General features: G+C 37.2%; 1 protein-coding gene across 1 annotated transcript; it reads left to right on the top strand.

Annotated features, from left to right (window-relative positions):
- Positions 1-2,624: 2,624 nt before the first annotated feature.
- LOC133754696 (syntenin-1) lies at positions 2,625-3,663 on the top strand. Its single transcript, XM_062185128.1, has one exon. The coding sequence runs from the start codon at positions 2,654-2,656 to the stop codon at positions 3,548-3,550; it is 897 nt and encodes a 298-aa protein (XP_062041112.1). The 5' UTR covers positions 2,625-2,653; the 3' UTR covers positions 3,551-3,663.
- Positions 3,664-19,770: the final 16,107 nt, after the last annotated feature.

Genomic DNA, 19,770 nt, shown 5'->3' with positions numbered 1-19,770 from the left:
TGCTTTTCTCGGTCCATTGCATAGGAATTCCATACCAGTTTGTCAGGATATGACTGGATGAAACCAGAAATATCCAGTTGTGTTTTGGCTAACTCAATCCCACATTTTGCGAGAGCCACTGTGTTTGTGTTTTCTGGATTTTATCGACGACTTTATTTTATTGGATGTTTTTTATCAAGGAACATTTAATTTTCTGCTTGGAAACACTATTTGGTTCCACATGGAGACACCAGCTCTGCACATTCGTATTTTGTAGGGACAAAGCAAGAGGAACTGCGGCAAACAACATGATATTTCCGTTTGTATAGGTGACATTTTATGCATTTGCCTGACGGAAATACTTTGCTTTTCTTCAAAAACTTTTTTACTGTGATGTTCCCGGTTGATTGCATACAAATTCCACATCACTTTTTCAGGATATGACTGGATGAAACCAGAAATATCCGTTTGTGTTTTGGCTAACAAAATCCCACATGTTGCGACAGTCTCTGTGTTTGTATTTTCTGGATATTATCGACGGACTTTATTGTTTTAAAAGTTTTTTATAAGGGAACATTGAATTTTGTGCTTGGAAACACTAATTGGTTCCACATGGAGACACCAGCTCTACACATTCGTATTTTGTAGGGACAAAGCAAGAGGAACTGCGGCAAACAACATGATATTTCCGTTTGTATAGGTGACATTTTATGCATTTGCCTGACGGAAATACTTTGCTTTTCTTCAAAAACTTTTTTACTGTGATGTTCCCGGTTGATTGCATACAAATTCCACATCACTTTCTCAGGATATGACTGGATGAAACCAGAAATATCCGTTTGTGTTTTGGCTAACAAAATCCCACATGTTGCGACAGTCTCTGTGTTTGTATTTTCTGGATATTATCGACGGACTTTATTGTTTTAAAAGTTTTTTATAAGGGAACATTGAATTTTGTGCTTGGAAACACTAATTGGTTCCACATGGAGACACCAGCTCTACACATTCGTATTGTCTAGGGAGAAAGCTAGAGTAACTACAGCAAGCAAACCTGATATTTCTGTTTGGATAGGTGACATTTTATGCACGTGCGTAACGAAAAACTTTGCTTTTCTTCAAAACCATTTTTACTGTGATGTTCCCAGTCCATTGCATATGAATTCCACACAACTTTGTCAGGACATGATAGGATGAAACCAGAAATATCCGGTTGTGTTTTGGCTAACTGAATCCCACATATTGCGACAGCCTCTGTGTTTGTGTTTTCTGGATATTATCGAGGAACTTTATTATTTTAAGTGTTTTTTATAAGGAAACATTTAATTTTGTGCTTGGATACACTAATTGGTTCCACATGGAGACACCGACTCTACACATTCGTATTTTCTAGGGAGAAAGCAAGAGGAACTGCGGCAAACAAACATGATATTTCTGTTTGTATAGATGACATTTTATACACTTGCCTAACAGAAACACTTTGCTTTTCTCCAATACCATTTTTACTGCGATTGTCTGTGTCCATTGCATATGAATTCCACACCACTTTGTCCATATATGACTGGATGAAACCAGAAATATCCAATTGTGTTTTGCCTACCTCAATCCCACATCTTGCGACAGCCTCTGTGTTTGTGTTTTCTGGATATTATCCACGGACTTTATTGATTTAAATGTTTTTTATCAGGGAACATTGAATTTTGTGCTTGGAAACACTAATTGGTTCCACATGGATACACCAGCTCTATATATTCGTATTTTATAGGGAGAAAGCTAGAGGAACTGCGTCAAACAAACATGGTATTTCTGTTTGTGTAGGTGACATTTTATGCACTTGCCTTACGAAAAGACTTTGCTTTTCTCCAAAACCATTTTTACTGTGATTGTGTGTATTGTATACAAATTCCACACCACTTTGTCCGGATATGACTGGATGAAACCAGAAATATCCGGTTGTGTTTCGGCTCACTCAATGCCACATTTTGCGAGAGCCACTGTGTTTGTGTTTTCTGGATATTATCGACGGACTTTATTTTATTGAATGTTTATTATCAAGGAACATTTAATTTTGTGCTGGGAAACACTAGTTGACTCCACATGGAGATAACAGCTCTACACATTTGTATTTTGTAGGGAGAAAGCTCAAGGAACTGCAGGAAACACATGATATTTCTGTTTGTATAGATGACATTTCATGCACTTGCCTAACGGAAAGACTTTGCTTTTCTTCAAAACCATTTTTACTGTGATTGTTTGTGTCCATTGTATACGAATTCCACACCACTTTGTATGGATATGACTCGATGAAACCAGAAATATCCAGTTGTGTTTTGGCTAACTCAATCACACATATTGCGACAGCCTCTGTGTTTGTGTTTTCTGGATATTATTGGCAAACTTTATTGTTTTGAATTTTTTTTTTAAGGGAACATTTAATTTTGTGCTTGGAAACACTAACAGCTTCCACATGGAGACACCAGCTCCACACATTCATATTTTCTAGGGAGAAAGCTAGAGGAAGTGAGGAAAACACAGGGGGGGCGGTGCTGTGATGCGCCTGGTGGGCGGTCCTCACGCGCGTGCTGCTCTCCTTTTCTCGGGTCTCGGAAGTCGCTAGCTGTATTCGAGGCGGTGGCAGCGGGGAGCGAGTCCTTGTGGTCTAGATAAATCAGGAAAAATGTCTCTCTATCCATCTCTTGAAGACTTGAAGGTAGACAAAGTAATTCAGGCTCAGACTGCTTTTTCTGCAAACCCTGCCAACCCAGCAATTTTGTCAGAAGCTTCTGCTCCCATCTCTCAAGATGGAAATCTTTATCCTAAACTGTATCCGGAACTGTCTCAATACATGGGCCTGAGTTTAAATGAAGAAGAAATACATGCAAATCTGGTGATGGTCTCTGGAGCACCACTTCAGGGGCAGTTGGTAGCAAGACCTTCCAGTATGAACTATATGGTGGCTCCTGTAACTGGAAATGATGTTGGGATTCGCAGAGCAGAAATTAAACAAGGGATTCGTGAAGTCATTTTATGTAAGGATCAAGATGGAAAAATTGGACTCAGGCTTAAATCAATAGATAATGGTATATTTGTTCAGCTAGTCCAGGCAAATTCTCCAGCCTCATTGGTTGGTTTGAGATTTGGCGACCAGGTACTCCAGATCAATGGTGAAAACTGTGCAGGCTGGAGCTCTGATAAAGCTCACAAGGTGCTCAAACAGGCTTTTGGAGAGAAGATCACAATGACCATTCGTGACAGGCCTTTTGAGCGGACAATTACTATGCATAAGGACAGTACTGGAAACGTTGGCTTTATCTTTAAAAATGGGAAAGTAACATCCATAGTGAAAGATAGTTCTGCAGCCAGAAACGGTCTTCTCACGGAACATAACATCTGTGAGATCAACGGCCAGAACGTCATTGGATTGAAGGACTCTCAAATTGCAGACATACTATCAACATCTGGGACTGTAGTTACCGTCACAATCATGCCTGCTTTTATCTTTGAACATATTATTAAACGGATGGCGCCAAGCATTATGAAAAGCCTGATGGATCACACCATCCCTGAAGTTTAACAGTTAGGACACAATGGAAACAGCTGAGCGTCTCCAGTTTCCTTTCTCAACTACTTCTGTATTATGCACACGAAGCTTTCCCGGAGCCAGGGAGCATATGCTGCATGAGGACCTTCCCGTCTCACATTATGGCTGGGAATCTACTGGTTCATCTGATCTCCTCAGATTTCACGGTCGTTGTAGTCTTAGCCTGGTTTTACAGCTGTGAAACTTTCACAAGATTGACTGACTTTCCTAGAATAGTTTCTCTACTGGAAACCTGATGCTTTTCTAAGCCATTGTGACGAGGGTGATTGATGCCAGCTTAGCTTTGTATGAGAACCAGTTACCTTTCTTCTAGGTAATGAGTAGTGCTCTTCACGTCATTTTAGTTCTATGGTATATTTGCATTTTTAACAAGTACGTGATAGTACATTTAGAGTGATGGCCTTTGGTAGGTTTTTTTCTCCCTCTGTATGTATGTAAACACCAATTAGGTAATGCTGGTTTCATTCCATGTAAGCATTATACAGTTTATGTAGGTTATAAGAGATTATGATGATTGTCATTAAATTTTAACTACCTTCACTAATATGCTTCAACTGTCGCCTTAACTATGCTAAGCTCTAGAACAAAAGCCAAAATATAATTATTGCTGCCTTCCTAAAACTCAAGATGTAGTTCTGTATTAAACTGAAATGTGCACTAGCCCAAAAGAGGTTAATAGTACTTTCTGAGCTATAGCATAGCTGCTTGGTTGTATTTGACATTTTCTAGTCATCACGTAACAGAAATATCTTCTCCAAATTGCCAGTACTGCTTCCTGAGAAACAAAGCGCTATATATTTAATGTAAAATTTCTTATACGAAACAGGATGAACTTTTGATTCCTCTTTTCATTTGTAGATTAAGTAGAATAATACTAATTTTGGCATCTGAATGTTAAAATTATGTAACCTACCTACTTAGGAAAAATGTTTTCCTGGTAATTTGTTCTATTTCCTGACTCTTGCCTGTAAACAAAGTGACAGTGACACTTTATCTTTTTTTTCTGTTTTGGTTTATGCCTATCCTAATTAAACATGTATAAAGTGAAAAAAAAGGAAGTGCGGAAAACAAACATGATATTTCGGTTTGTATAGATGACATGTTATGCACTTGCCTAATGTAAAGACTTTGCTTTTCTCCAAAACCATTTGTACTGTGATTTTCTTGGTCCATTGCATATGAATTCCACACCACTTTGTCCGGATATGACTGCATGAAACCAGAAATATCCGGTTGTATTTTGGCTAACTCAATCCCACAAGTTGCGACAGCCTCTGTGTTTCTGTCTTCTGGATATTATGGACAGACTTTATTATTTTGAATGTTTTTTCTCAGGGAACATTTAATTTTGTGCTTCGAAACACTAATTGGTTCCACATGGAGACACCAGCTCTACACATTCGTATTTTCTAGGGAGAAAGCTAGATGAACTGCGGCAAACAAACATGATATTTCTGTTTGTATAGGTGACATTTTATGCACTTGCTAAATGGAAACACTTTGCTTTTCTCCACTACCATTTTTACTGTGATTGTCTGTGTCCATTGCATACGAGTTCCACACAACTTTGTCAGGATATGACTGGGTGAAACCAGAAATATCCGGTTGTGTTTTGGCTAACTCAATCCCACATGTTGCGACAGCCTCTGTGTGTGTGTTTTCCAGATATTATCGATGGACTTTATTGTTTTGAATGTTTTTATCAGGGAACATTTAATTTTGTTCTGGGACACACTAGTTGGTTCTTCATGGAGACACCAGCTCTACACATTTGTATTTTGTAGGGAGAAAGCTAGAGGAACTGCGGCAAACAAACATGATATTTCTGTTTGTATATGTGACATTTTATGCACTTGCCTAACGAAAACACTTTGCTTTTCTTTAAAACCATTTTCACAGTGATTTTCTCGGTCCATTACATACGAATTCCACACCAGTTTTTGCAGTATGACTGGATGAAACCGGATATATCCAGTTGTGATTTGGCTAACTCAGTCCCAGATATTGCTACAGCCTCTGTGTTTGTGTTTTCCGGATATTATCCACGGACTTTATTGTTTTGAATGTTTTCTATCAGGGAACATTTAATTTTGTGCTTGGAAACACTAATTGGTTCCACATGGAGACACCAGCTCTACATATTTGTATTTTCTACGGAGAAAGCTAGAGGAACTGCGGCAAACAAACAGGATATTTCTGTTTGTATCGATGACATTTTATGCACTTGCCTAACGAAAAGACTTTGCTTTTCTCCAAAACATTTTTACTGTGATTTTCTCGGTCCATTCCATATGAATTCCACACGACTTTCTCCGGATATGCTGACTGAAACCAGAAATATCCGGTTGTGTTTTGGCTTACTAAATCCGAAATATTGCTAACAACCTCTGTGTTTGTGTTTTCTGGATATTATCAATGGACTTTATTGTTTTGAATGTTTTTATCAGGGAACATTTAATTTTGTACCGTAGAAACACTAATAGGTTCATCATGGGGACACCAGCTCTACACATTCGTATTTTCTTGGGAGAAAGCTAGAGGAACTGCGGCAAACATACATGATATTTATGTTTGTGTAGATGACATTTCATGCACTTGCCTAACGAAAAGACTTTGCTTTTCTCCAAAACCATGTTTACTTTGATTTTCTCGGTCCATTGCATAGGAATTACACAACAGTTTGTCCGGATATGACTGCATGAACCCGGAAATACCCGGTTTTGAGTTGCCTAACTCAATCCCAGATATTGCGACAGCCTCTGTGTTTGTGTTTTCCTGATATTATCGAGGAACTTTATTTTTTTCAAAGTTTTTTGTCAGGGAACATTTAATTTTGTTTTTGGAAACACTAATTGGTTCCACATGGAGACACCATCTCGACACATTCGTATTTTCTAGGGAGAAAGCTAGAGGAACTGCGGCAAAGAAGCATGATATTTCTGTTTGTCTAGATGACATTTTATGCACTTGCCTAACGAAAATATGTTGCTTTTCTCCAAAACCATTTTTATTGTGATTTTCTCGTTCCATTGCAAACGAATTCCACACCACGTTTTCCAGATATGACTGGATGAAACCAGAAATATCCGGTTGTGTTTTGGCTAACTCAAACGGAAATATTGCTACAGCCTCTATGTTTGTGTTTTTGGATATTATCAATGGAGTTTATTGTTTTGAATGTTTTTATCAGGGAACATTTAATTTTGTACCATAGAAACACTAATTGGTTCATCCTGGGAACACCAGCTCTACACATTCGTATTTTCTTGGGAGAAAGCTAGAGGAACTGCGGCAAAGAAACATGATATTTATGTTTGTGTAGATGACATTTCATACACTTGCCTAACGAAAAGACTTTGCTTTTCTCAAAAACCATTTTTACTGTGATTTTCTCGGTCCATGGCATAGGATTTCCACAACAGTTTGTCTGGATATGACTGGATAAAACCGGAAATATCCAGTTTTGTGTTGGCTAACTCAATCCAAGATATTGTGACAGCCTATGTGTTAGTGTATTCCTGATATTATCCACGGACTTTATTTTTTTCAAAGTTTTTTGTCAGGGAACATTTAATTTTGTGCTTGGAAACACTAATTGGTTCCACATGCAGACACCAGTTCTACACATTCGTATTTTCTAGGCACAAAGCTAGAGGAACTGCTGCAAACATACATGATATTTCTGTTTGTATCGATGACATTTTATGCACTTGCCTAACGAAAAGACTTTGCTTTTCTCCAAAAACATTTTTACTGTTTTTTTCTCGGGCCATTGCATACGAATTCCACACCAGTTTGTCCGGATATGACTGGATGATACCAGAAATATGCGGTTTTGTTTTGGCTAACTCAATCCCAGATATTGCTACAGCTTCTGTGTTTGTGTATTCCTGATATTATCCACGAACTTTATTGTTTTGAATTTTTTTATCAGGGAACATTTAATTTTGTGCTTGGAAACACTAATTGGTTCCACATGGAGACACTAGCTCTACACATTCGAATTTTCTAGGGAGAAAGCTAGAGGAACTGCGGCAAAGAAGCATGATATTTTTTTTGTCTAGATGACATTTTATGCAGTTGTCAAACGAAAAGACTTTGCTTTTCTCCAAAACCATGTTAACTGTGATTTTCTCGGTCCATTGCATAGGAATTCCACACCAGTTTGTCCGGATATGACAGGATGAAACCGGAAATAACCGGTTTTGTTTTGGCTAACTGAATCCCAGATATTGCTACAGCCTCTGTGTTTGTGTTTTCTGGATATTATCGATGGACTTTATTGTTTTGAATGTTTTTTATCGGGGAACATTTAATTTTGTGCTGTGAAAAACTAATTGGTTCCACATGGAGACACCAGCTCTATATATTCTTATTTTCTAGGGAGAAAGCTAGAGGAACTGCAGCAAACAAACATGATATTTCTGTTTGTATAGATGACATTTTGTCTACTTGCCTAATGAAAAGACTTTGCTTTTCTCCAAAAGCTTTTACTGTGGTTTTCTCGGTCCATTGCATACGAATTCCACACCACTTTGTCCGGATTTGACTGGATGAAACCTGAAATATCCAGTTTTGTTTTGGCTGACTCAATCCCAGATATTGCTACAGCCTCTGTGTTTGTGTTTTCTGGATATTATTGACGGACTTTATTGTTTTGAATGTTTTTTATCGGGGAACATTTTATTTTGAGCTTGGACACAATAATTAGTTCAACATGGAGACACCAGCTCTGCACATTCTTATTTTCTATGGAGAAAGCTAGAGGAACTGTGGCAAACAAACATGATATTTCTGTTTGTATAGATGACATTTAATGCACCTAAACGAACAAAAAACTTTGCTTTTCTCCAAAACCATTTTGACTGTTTTTACCTCGGTCCATTGCATACGAATTTCACACTAGTTTGTCCAGATATGACTGGATGAAACCGGAAATATCCGGTTTTGTTTTCACTAACTCAATCCCAGATATTGCTACAGCCTCTTTGTTTGTGTATTCCTGATATTATCCACGGACTTTATTGTTTTGAATGTTTTTTTCTCAAGGAACATTTCATTTTGTGCTTGGAAACTCTAATTGGTTCCACATGGAGACACCAGCTCTAATCATTCGTATTTTCAAGGGAAAAAGCTATAAGAATTGCGACAAACAAACATTATATTTCTGTTTGTATCGATGACATTTTATCTACTCGCCTAAGGAAAAGACTTTGCTTTTCTCCAAAACCATTTTTACTGTGATTTTCTTCGTCCATTGCATACGAATTCCACACCACTTTTTCCAGATATGACTGGATGAAACCGGAAATCCCCGGTTTTGTTTTGGCTAACTCAGTCCCAGATATTTTTACCGCCTCTGTGTTTCTGTATTCCTGATATTATCAACGGACTTTATTGTTTTGAATGTTTTTTATCGGGGAACATTTTATTTTCAGCTTGGATACAGTAATTGGTTCCACATGGAGACACCAGCTCTACACATTTGTATTTTCTAAGGAGAAAGCTAGAGGAACTACGGCAAACAAACAAGATATTTCTATTTGTATCGATGACATTTTATGCACTTGTCTAACGAAAAGACTTTGCTTTTCTCAAAACCGTTTGTACTGTGATTTTCTCGGGCCATTGCATATGAATTCCACACTGTCCGGATATGACTGGGTGAAACCGGAAATCTCCGGTTTTGTTTTGGCTAACTCAATCCCAGATATTGTTACAGCTTCTGTGTTTGTGTATTCCTGATATTATCCACGGACTTTATTGTTTTGAATGTTTTTTCTCAGGGAACATTTAATTTTGTGGTTGGAAACTCTAATTGGTTCCACATGGAGACAACAGCTCTATACATTTGTATTTTCTACGGAGAAAGCTAGATGAACTGCGGCAAACAAACCTGATATTTCTGTTTGTATAGATGACATTTTATGCACTTGTCAAACGAAAAGACTTTGCTTTTCTCCAAAACCATGTTAACTGTGATTTTCTCGGTCCATTGCATAGGAATTCCACACCAGTTTGTCCGGATATGACGGGATGAAACCAGAAATAACCGGTTTTGTTTTGGCTAACTCAATCCCAGATATTGCTACAGCCTCCGTGTTTGTGTTTTCTGGATATTATCGATGGACTTATGGTTTTGAATGTTTTCATCAGAGAATATTTAATTTTTACCGTAGAAACACTAATTGGTTCATCATGGGGACACTAGCTCTACACATTCGTATTTTCTAGGGAGAAAGCTAGAGGAACTGTGTCAAAAAAACATGATATTTCTGTTTGTGTAGATGACATTTTATGCACTTGCCTAACAAAAAGACTTTCCTATTCTCCAAAACCATTTTTATGTGATTTTCTCGATCCATTGCATATCAATTCCACAACACTTTGTCCGGATATGACTGGATGAAACCGGACACATCCAGTTTTGATTTGGCTAACTCAATCCCAGATATTGCTACAGCTTCTGTTTTTGTGTATTCCTGATATTATCCACGGACTTTATTGTTTTGATGTTTTTTTATCAGGGAACATTTAATTTTGTGCTGCGAAAAACTAATTGGTTCCACATGGAGACACCAGCTCTACATATTCGTATTTTCTGCATATTATTGTCGGAGTTTATTGTTTTGAATGTTTTTTATCGGGGAACATTTTATTTTGAGCTTGGATACAATAATTAGTTCAACATGGAGACACCAGCTCTGCACATTCGTATTTTCTATGGAGAAAGCTAGAGGAACTGCGGCAAACAAACATGATATTTCTGTTTTTATAGATGACATTTGATGCACTTACCCAATGAAAAGGCTTTGCTTTTCTCCAAAACCATTTTGACTGTTTTTACCTCGGTCCATTGCATACGAATTCCACACTAGTTTGTCCGGATATGACTGGATGAAACCGGAAATATCCGGTTTTGTTTTCGCTAACTCAATCCCAGATATTGCTACAGCCTCTTTGTTTGTGTTTTCCTGATATTATCCACGGACTTTATTGTTTTGAATGTTTTTTTCTCAAGGAACATTTCATTTTGTGCTTGGAAACTCTAATTGGTTCCACAAGGAGACTCCAGCTCTAAAATTTGTATTTTCTTGGGAGAAAACCAGAGGAACTGCGGCAAACATACATGATATTTCTGTTTGTATAGATCACATGTTATGCACTTGCCTAACGAAATCTCTTTGCTTTTCTCCAGAACAATTTTTACTGTGATTTTCTCGGTCCATTGCATACGAATTCCAAATCACTTTGTCCGGATATGACTGGATGAAACCGGAAATCCCTGGTTTTGTTTTGGCTAACTCAATCCCAGTTATTGTTCCCGCCTCTGTGTTTCTGTATTCCTGATATTATCAATGGATTTTATTGTTTTGAATGTTTTTTATCAGGGAACATTTAATTTTGTGGTAGGAAACTCAAATTGGTTCCACATGGAGACACCAGCTCTACACATTTGTATTTCCTACGGAGAAGGCTGGATGAACTTCGGCAAACAAACATGATATTTCTGTTTGTATAGATGACATTTTATGCACTTGTCAAACGAAAAGTCTTTGCTTTTCTCCAAAACCATGTTAACTGTGATTTTCTCGGTGCATTGCATAGGAATTGCACTCCAGTTTGTCCGGATATGACGGAATGAAACTGGAAATATCCAGTTTTGTTTTGGCTAACTCAATCCCAGATATTGCTACAGCCTCTGTGTTTGTGTTTTCTGGATATTATCGAGGACTTTATTGTTTTGAAAGTTTTTTATTGAGGAACATTTTATTTTGAGCTTGGATACAGTAATTGGTTCCACATGGAGACACCAGCCCTACATATTAGTATTTTCTAGGTAGAAAGCTAGAGGAACTGTGGCAAACAAACATGATATTTCTGTTTGTATAGATGACATTTAATGCACCTAAACGAAGAAAAGACTTTGCTTTTCTCCAAAACCATTTGTACTGTGATTTTCTCGGTCCATTGCATACGAATTCCACACCAGTTTGTCTGGATGTGACTGGATGAAACCGGAAATATCCGGTTTTGTTTTGGCTGACTCAATCCCAGATATTGCTACAGCCTCTGTGTTTGTGTTTTCTGGATATTATCAACGGACTTTATTGTTTTGAATGTTTTTTATCAAGGAACATTTCATTTTGTGCTTGGAAACTATAATTGGTTCCACAAGGAGACACCAGCTCTACATATTTGTTTTTTCTAGGGAGAAAGCTAGCGGAACTGCGGCAAACAAACATGATATTTCTGTTTGTCTAGATGACATTTTATCTACTCGCCTAAGGAAAAGACTTTGCTTTTCTCCAAAACCATTTTTACTGTGATTTTCTTCGTCCATTGCATACGAATTCCACACCACTTTTTCCAGATATGACTGGATGAAACCGGAAATCCCCGGTTTTGTTTTGGCTAACTCAATCCCAGATATTTTTACCGCCTCTGTGTTTCTGTATTCCTGATATTATCAACGGACTTTATTGTTTTGAATGTTTTTTATCGGGGAACATTTTATTTTCAGCTTGGATACAGTAATTGGTTCCACATGGAGACACCAGCTCTACACATTTGTATTTTCTTTTTTTTTTATTAAACTTTTATTTAATGAATATAAATTTCCAAAGTATAGCTTATGGGTTACAATGGCTTCCCCCCTCCCATAACTTCCCTCCCGCCCCCAACCCTCCCCCCTCCCGCTCCCTTTCCCCTTCCATTCATGTATAGATTCATTATCAATTCTCTTTGTATACAGAAGATCAATTTAGTATATATTAGGTAAATATTTCAACATTTTGCCCATATAGCAATATCAAGTGAAAAAACTACCATTGGATTAATAATTATAGCATTAAGTAGCAATGTACAGCACATTAAAGACAGAGATCCTACATAATTTTTATTTCAAAATAATTAATTTTCTATGCCATTTCCATTTTAACACCAGGTTGTTTTTTGTTTTTTTTTTTTTCATTTCCCACTCTCTTTATATACAGAAGATCACTTCAGTATATAATTAGCAAAGACCTCATCAGTCTGCGCCCACACAGAAACGCAAATATAAAAATACTGTTTCAGTACCAGTCATAGCATCACTTGGCTTTAGACGACACATTAGGGACAGATCCCGCATGGGGTGTAAGTACACAGTGACTCCTGTTGCTGACTTAACAATTTGACACTCCTGTTCATGGCGTCAGTAATCTCCCTAGGCTCTAGTTGTGAGTTGTGAGAAAGCTAGAGGAACTGCCGCAAACAAACAAGATATTTCTGTTTGTATCAATGACATTTTATGCACTTGCCTAACGAAAAGAATTTGCTTTTCTCCAAAGCCATTTTTACTGTGATTTTCTCGGTCCATTGCATACGAATTCCACACCCCTTTGTCCGGATTGACTGGATGAAAACGGAAATCTCCGTTTTTTTTTTGGCTAACTCAACTCCAGATATGGCTACAGCTTCTGTGTTTGTATATTCCTGATATTATTCAAAGACTTTATTGTTTTGAATGTTTTTTTTCAGGGAACATTTAATTTTGTGCTTGGAAACACTAATTGTTTCTACATGGATACACCAGATCTAAACATGCATATTTTCTACGGAAAAGCTAGAGGAACTGCGGCAAACAAACATGATATTTCTCTTTGTATCGATGGCATTTTATGCACTTGCCTAACGAAAAGACTTTGCTTTTCTCCAAAATCATTTTTACTGTGATTTTCTCGGTCCATTGCATACGAATTCCACACCAGTTTGTCTGGATATAACTTGATGAAACCAGAAATATCTGGCTGTGTTTTTGCTAACTCAATCTGAAATATTGATACAGCCTCTGTTTTTGTGTATTCCTGATATTATCCACAGACTTTATTATTTTCAATATTTCTTTTCAGGGAACATTTAATTTTTTGCTTTGAAACACTAATTGGTCCATCATCGGAACACCAGCTCTACACATTCGTATTTTCTACGGAAAACCTAGAGGAACTGCGGCAAACAAACATGATATTTCTCTTTGTAACGATGACATTTTCTGCAGTTGCCTAGCGAAAAGACTTTGCTTTTCTCCAAAACCATATTTACTGTGATTTTCTCGTTCCATTGCATACGAATTCCACACCATTTGTCCGGATATGACTGGATGAAACCAGAAATATCTGGTGGTGTTTTGGCTAACTCAATCCCAGATATTGCTACAGCCTTTGTGTTTGTGTATTCCTTACATTATCCACCGACTTTATTTTTTTGAATCTTTTTTTCAGGGAACATTTTTTTTTTTCTGCTTGGAAACACTAATTCGTTCCACATGGAGACACCAGCTCTACAGATTCGTATTTTCCAGGGAGAAAGCTAGAGGAACTGCGGCAAACAAACATGATATTTCTGTTTGTGTAGATGACAATTTATGCACTTGCCAAAGAAAAGACTTTGCTTTTCTCCAAAACCATTTTTCTTTGATTTTCTCAGTCCATTTCATACAAATTCCACACCACTTTGTCCAGATATGACTGGAAGAAACAGGAAATATCCGGTTCTGTTTTGGATAACTCAATCACAGGTATTGCTACAGACTCTGTGTTTGTGTATTCCTGATATTATCCACAGACTTTATTATTTTGAATATTTTTTTTTCGGGGAACATATTTTTTTTTTGTGCTTGGAAACCCTAATTCATTCCACATGGAGAAACCAGCCCTACACATTCATATTTTCTAGGGAGAAAGCTAGAGGAACTGCGGCAAAGAAACATGATATTTCTGTTTGTATCAATGACATTTTATGCACTTGCCTAATGAAAAGACTTTGCTTTTCTCCAAAGCATTTGTCCTGTGATTTTCTCGGTCCACTGCTTACGAATTCCACACCAGTTTGTCTGGATATGACTGGATGAAACCGGAAATATCCGGTTTTGTTTTGACTAACTCAAACCGAAATATTGTGAAACCTCTGTGTTTGGGTTTTCTGGATATTATCTATGGAGTTTATGGTTTTGAATATTTTTTATCAGGGAACATTTAACTTCATACCGTTGAAACACTAATTGGTTCATCATGGGAACACCAGCTCTACACATTTGTATGTTATATGGAGAAAGCTAGAGGAACTGCGGCAAACATAGATGATATTTCTGTTTGTATAGATGACATTTTATGCACTTGACTGACGAAAACACTTTGCTTTTCTCCAAAACCATTTTTACTGTGATTTTCTCAGTCCATTGCATACGAATTCCACACCATTTGTCCGGATATGACTAAATGAAACCATAAATATCTGGCTGTGTTTTGGCTAACTCAATCCGAAGTATTGCTACAGCCTCTGTGTTTGTGTATTCCTGATATTATCAGTGGACTTTATATTTTTCAATAATTTTTTTCAGGGAACATTTAATTTTGTGCTTGGAAACACTAATTGGTTCTACGTGGAGACACCAGCTCTACACATTCGTAATTTATAGGGAGATAGCTAGATGAACTTCGGCAAACAAACATGATATTTCTGTTTGTATCGATGACATTTTATGCACTTGCCTAACGAAAAGACTTGCTTTTCTCCAAAACTATTTGTGCTGTGATTTTCTCGGTCCATTGCATAAGAATTCTAAACCACTTTGTCCGGATATGACTGGATGAAACCAGAAATATCTGGTTGTGTTTTGGCTAACGCAATCACAGATATTGCTGTGATTTTTTCGGTGCATTGCTTTGCATACAAATTCCACACCAGTTTGTCCGGATATGACTTGATGAAACCGGAAATATCCGGTTTTGTTTTGGCTAATTCAATCCCAGATTTTGCTATAGACTCTGTGTGTGTGTTTTCCGCATATTAACCACGGACTTTATTGTTTTGAATGTTTTTTAGCAGGGAACATTTAATTCTTTTCTTGGAAAAACTAATTGTTTCCACATGGAGACACCTGCTCTACACATTCGTTATTTCTAGGGAGATAGCTAGAGGAACTGCGGTAAACAAACATGATATTTCTGTTTTTAAGGATGATATTTTATCTACTTGCCTAATGAAAAGACTTCGCTTTTCTCCAAAACCCTTTTTACTGAGATTTTCTCGGTCCATTGCATACGAATTCCACACCAGTTTGTCCAGATATGACTGGATGAAACCGGAAGTATTCGGTTTTGTTTTGGCTAACTCAATCCCAGATATTGCTACAGCCTCTTTGTTTGTGTTTTCTGTATATTATCAATGGACTTTAATATTTTGAAATTTTTTTATCGGGAAACATTTTATTTTGAGCTTGGATACAGTAATTGGTTCCACATGGAAACACCAGCTCTGCACATTTGTAATTTCTAGGGAGAAAGCTAGAGGAACTGCGGCAAACAAACATGATATTTCTGTTTGTATAGATGACATTCTCTGCACTTGCCTAAAGAAAAGACTTTGCTTTTCTCCAAAACCATTTTTACTGTGATTTTTCGGTCCATTGCATACGGATTCCACAGGAGTTTCTCCGGATATGATTGGATAAAGCCAGAAATATCCAGTATTATTTTGGCTAAGTCAATCCCAGATATTGCTACAGCATTTGTTTTGTGTTTTCCGGATATTACCCACGGACTTTATTGTTTGAATGTTTTTTATCAGGGAACATTTAATTTTGTACCGTTGAAACACAAATTGGTTCATCATGGGGCACCAGCTCTACACATTCCTATTTTCTTGGGAGAAAGCTAGAGGAACTGCAGCAAACAAGCATGATAGTTCTGTTCGTCTAGATGACATTTTATGCACTTTCCTAACGAGAAAACTTTGCTTTTCACCAAAAACATATTTACTGTGATTTTCTTGGTCCGTTGCATACTAATTCCAAAGCAGTTTGTCCGGATATGACTGGATGAAACCGGAAATATCAGGTTTTGTTTTAGCTAACTCAATCCCAGATATTGCTACAGCCTCTGTGTTTGTGTTTTTTGTATATTATCAATGGACTTTATTGTTTTGAAAGTTTTTTATTGGGGAACATTTTATTTTGAGCTTGGATACAGTAATTGGTTCCACATGGAGACACCAGCGCTACATATTCGTATTTTCATGGAGAAAGGTACAGGAACTGCGGCAAACAAACATGATATTTCTGTTTGTATAGATGACATTTAATGCACTTGCCTAACGGAAAGACTTTGCTTTTCTCCAAAACCATTTTACTGTGATTTTCTCGGTCGATTGCATATGAATTCCACAACACTATATCCGGCTAGGACTGGATGGAACCGAAAATATCAGGTTTTGTTTTGGCTAACTCAATCACAGATATTACAACAGCCTCTGTGTTTGTGTTTTCTGGATATTATCAATGGACTTTATTGTTTTGAATGTTTTTATCAGGGAACATTTAATTTTGTACCGTAGAAACACTAATTGGTTCATCATGGGGACACCAGCTCTACATATTCGTATTTTCTTGGGAGAAAGCTAGAGGAACTGCGGCAAACAAACATGATATTTCTGTTTCTATTGATGGTATTTTATCAACTTGCCTAATGAAGAAACTTTGCTTTTCTCCAAAACCATTTTTACTGTGATTTTCTCAGTCCATTGCATACGAATTCCACAGCAGTTTGTCTGGATATGACTGGATGAAACCAGCAATATCCAGTTTTGTTTTGACTAACTCAATCCCAGATATTGCTACAGCCTCTGTGTTTGTGTACTCCTGATATTATCCACAGACTTTATTGTTTTGAATGTTTTTTATCAGGGAACATTGAATTTTGTGCTGCGAAACACTAATTGGTTCCTCATGGAGACACCAGCTCTAAATATTTGTATTTTCTAGGGAGAAAGCTAGAGGAACTGCGGCAAACAAACATGATATTTCTGTTTGTTTAGATGACATTTTATGCACTTACCTAACGAAAAGTCTTTGCTTTTCTCCAAAACCATTTGTACTGTGATTTTCTTGATCCATTGCATACCAATTCCACACCAGTTTGTCCGGATATGAGTGGATGAAACCGGAAATATCCGGTTGTGTTTTGGCTAACTCAATCCGGAATATTGCTCCAGCCTCTGTGTTTGTGTTTTCTGGATATTATCAATGGACTTTATTGTTTTGAAAGTTTTTATCAGTGAACATTTTATTTTGGGCTTGGATACAGTATTGGTTTCACATGGAGACACCAGCTCTACGTATTATTATTTTCTAGGAAGAAAGCTGGAGGAATTGCGAAAACAAACATGATATTTCTGATTGTATATATGACATTTTATGCACTTGCCTAACGAAAATACGTTGCTTTTCTCCAAAACCATTTTTATTGTGATTTTCTCGGAACATTGCATATGAATTCCACACCAGATTGTCCGGATATGACTGGATGAAACCGGAAATATCCGGTTGTGTTTTAGCTAACTCAATCAGAAATATTTTGAAAGCCTCTGTGTTTGTGTTTTCTGGATATTATCGATGGACTTTATTGTTTTGAATGTTTTTTTTATCAGGGAACATTTAATTTTGTGCTTGGAAACACTAATTGGTTCCACATGGAGATACCAGCGCTGCACATTCGTATTTTCTAGGGAGAAAGCTAGAATAACTGCGGCAAACAAACATGATATTTCTGTTTGTATAGATGACATTTTATGCACTTGCCTATCGAAAAGTCTTTCCTTTTCTCTGAAACCATTTTTACTGTGATTTTCTCGGTCCATTGCATATGAATTCCACACCACTATGTCCGGATATGACTGGAGGAAACCAGAAATGTCCGGTTTTGTTTTGGCTAACTCAATTCGAAATATTGTGAAAGCCTCTGTGTTTGAGTTTTCTGGATATTATTGATGGACTTTATTGTTTTGAATGTTTTTATAAGGGAACATTTAATTTTGTACCGTTGGAACACTAATTGGTTCATCATGGGTGCACCAGCTCTACTCATTCGTATTTTCTAGGGAGAAAGCTAGAGGAACTGCGGCAAACAAACATGATATTTCTGTTTGTATCGATGACATTTTATGCACTTGCCTAATGAAAAGACTTGCTTTTCCCCAAAACCATTTTTACTGTGATTTTCTTGGTCCATTGCATACGAATTCCACACCAGATTGTCCGGATATGACTGGATGAAAATAGAAATATCCGATTGTGTTTTGGCTAACTCATTGAAATATTGTGAAGGCTCTGTGTTTGTTTGTTCAGGATATTATCGATGGTCTTTATTGTTTTTAATGTTCTTATAAGGGAACATTTAATTTTGTGCTTGGAATCACTAATTGGTACCGCATGGAGATAGCAGCTCTACACATTCGTACTTTCTAGGGAGAAAGCTAGAGGAACTGTGGCAAACAAACATGATATTTCTGTTTGTATAGATGACATTTTGTGCACTTGCCTAACGAAAAGATTTGCTTTTCTCCAAAACCATTTTTACTGTTATTTTCTCGGTCCATTGCATAGGAAGTCCACAACAGTTTGTCCGGATATGACTGGATGAAACCGGAAATATCCGGTTTTGTTTTGGCTATCTCAATCCCAGATAATGCTAAAGCCTCTGTGTATCTGTATTCCTAATATTATCCACGGAGTTTATTGTTTTGAATATTTTTTATCAGGGATTATTAAGTTTTGTGCTTCGAAAACTAATTGGATCCACATGGAGACACCAGCTCTACATATTCGCATTTTCTACGGAGAAAGGTAGAGCAACTGCGGCAAACAAACATGATATTTCTGTTTGTATCGATGACATTTTATGCAGTTGCCTAACGAAAAGGCTTTGCTGTTCTCCAAAACCATTTTTACTGTGATTTTCTCGGTCCATTGCATATGAATTCAGCTCCAGATTGTCCGGATATGACTGGATGAAAATAGAAATATCTGATTGTGTTTTGGCTAACTCAATCCAAAATATTTTGAAAGTCTCTGTGTTTGCTTGTTCTTGATATTATCGATGGTCTTTATTGTTTTGAATGTTTTTATCAGGGAACGTTTAATTTTCTGCTTGGAACACTAATTGGTTCCACATGGAGACAGCATCTCTACACATTCGTACTTTCTAGGGAGAAAGCTAGAGGAACTGCGGCAAACAAACATGATATTTCTGTTTGTATAGATGACATTTTGTGCACTTGCCTAATGAAAAGACTTTGCTTTTCTCCAAAACCATTTTTACTGTGATTTTCACGGTCCACTGCATGGGAAGTCCACAACAGTTTGTGCGGATATGACT

The sequence above is a fragment of the Lepus europaeus genome, unplaced genomic scaffold (genome assembly GCF_033115175.1).
Source record: "Lepus europaeus isolate LE1 unplaced genomic scaffold, mLepTim1.pri SCAFFOLD_28, whole genome shotgun sequence".
NCBI lineage: Eukaryota > Metazoa > Chordata > Mammalia > Lagomorpha > Leporidae > Lepus > Lepus europaeus.
Note: the sequence above shows the minus strand (reverse complement) of the source record. Positions and strands in the feature narration are given on the sequence as shown.

Bases quoted from the DNA above. Each gene is read 5' to 3' on its own strand.
- LOC133754696 (XM_062185128.1), top strand. From the start codon at position 2,654: ATGTCTCTCTATCCATCTCTTGAAGACTTGAAGGTAGACAAAGTAATT.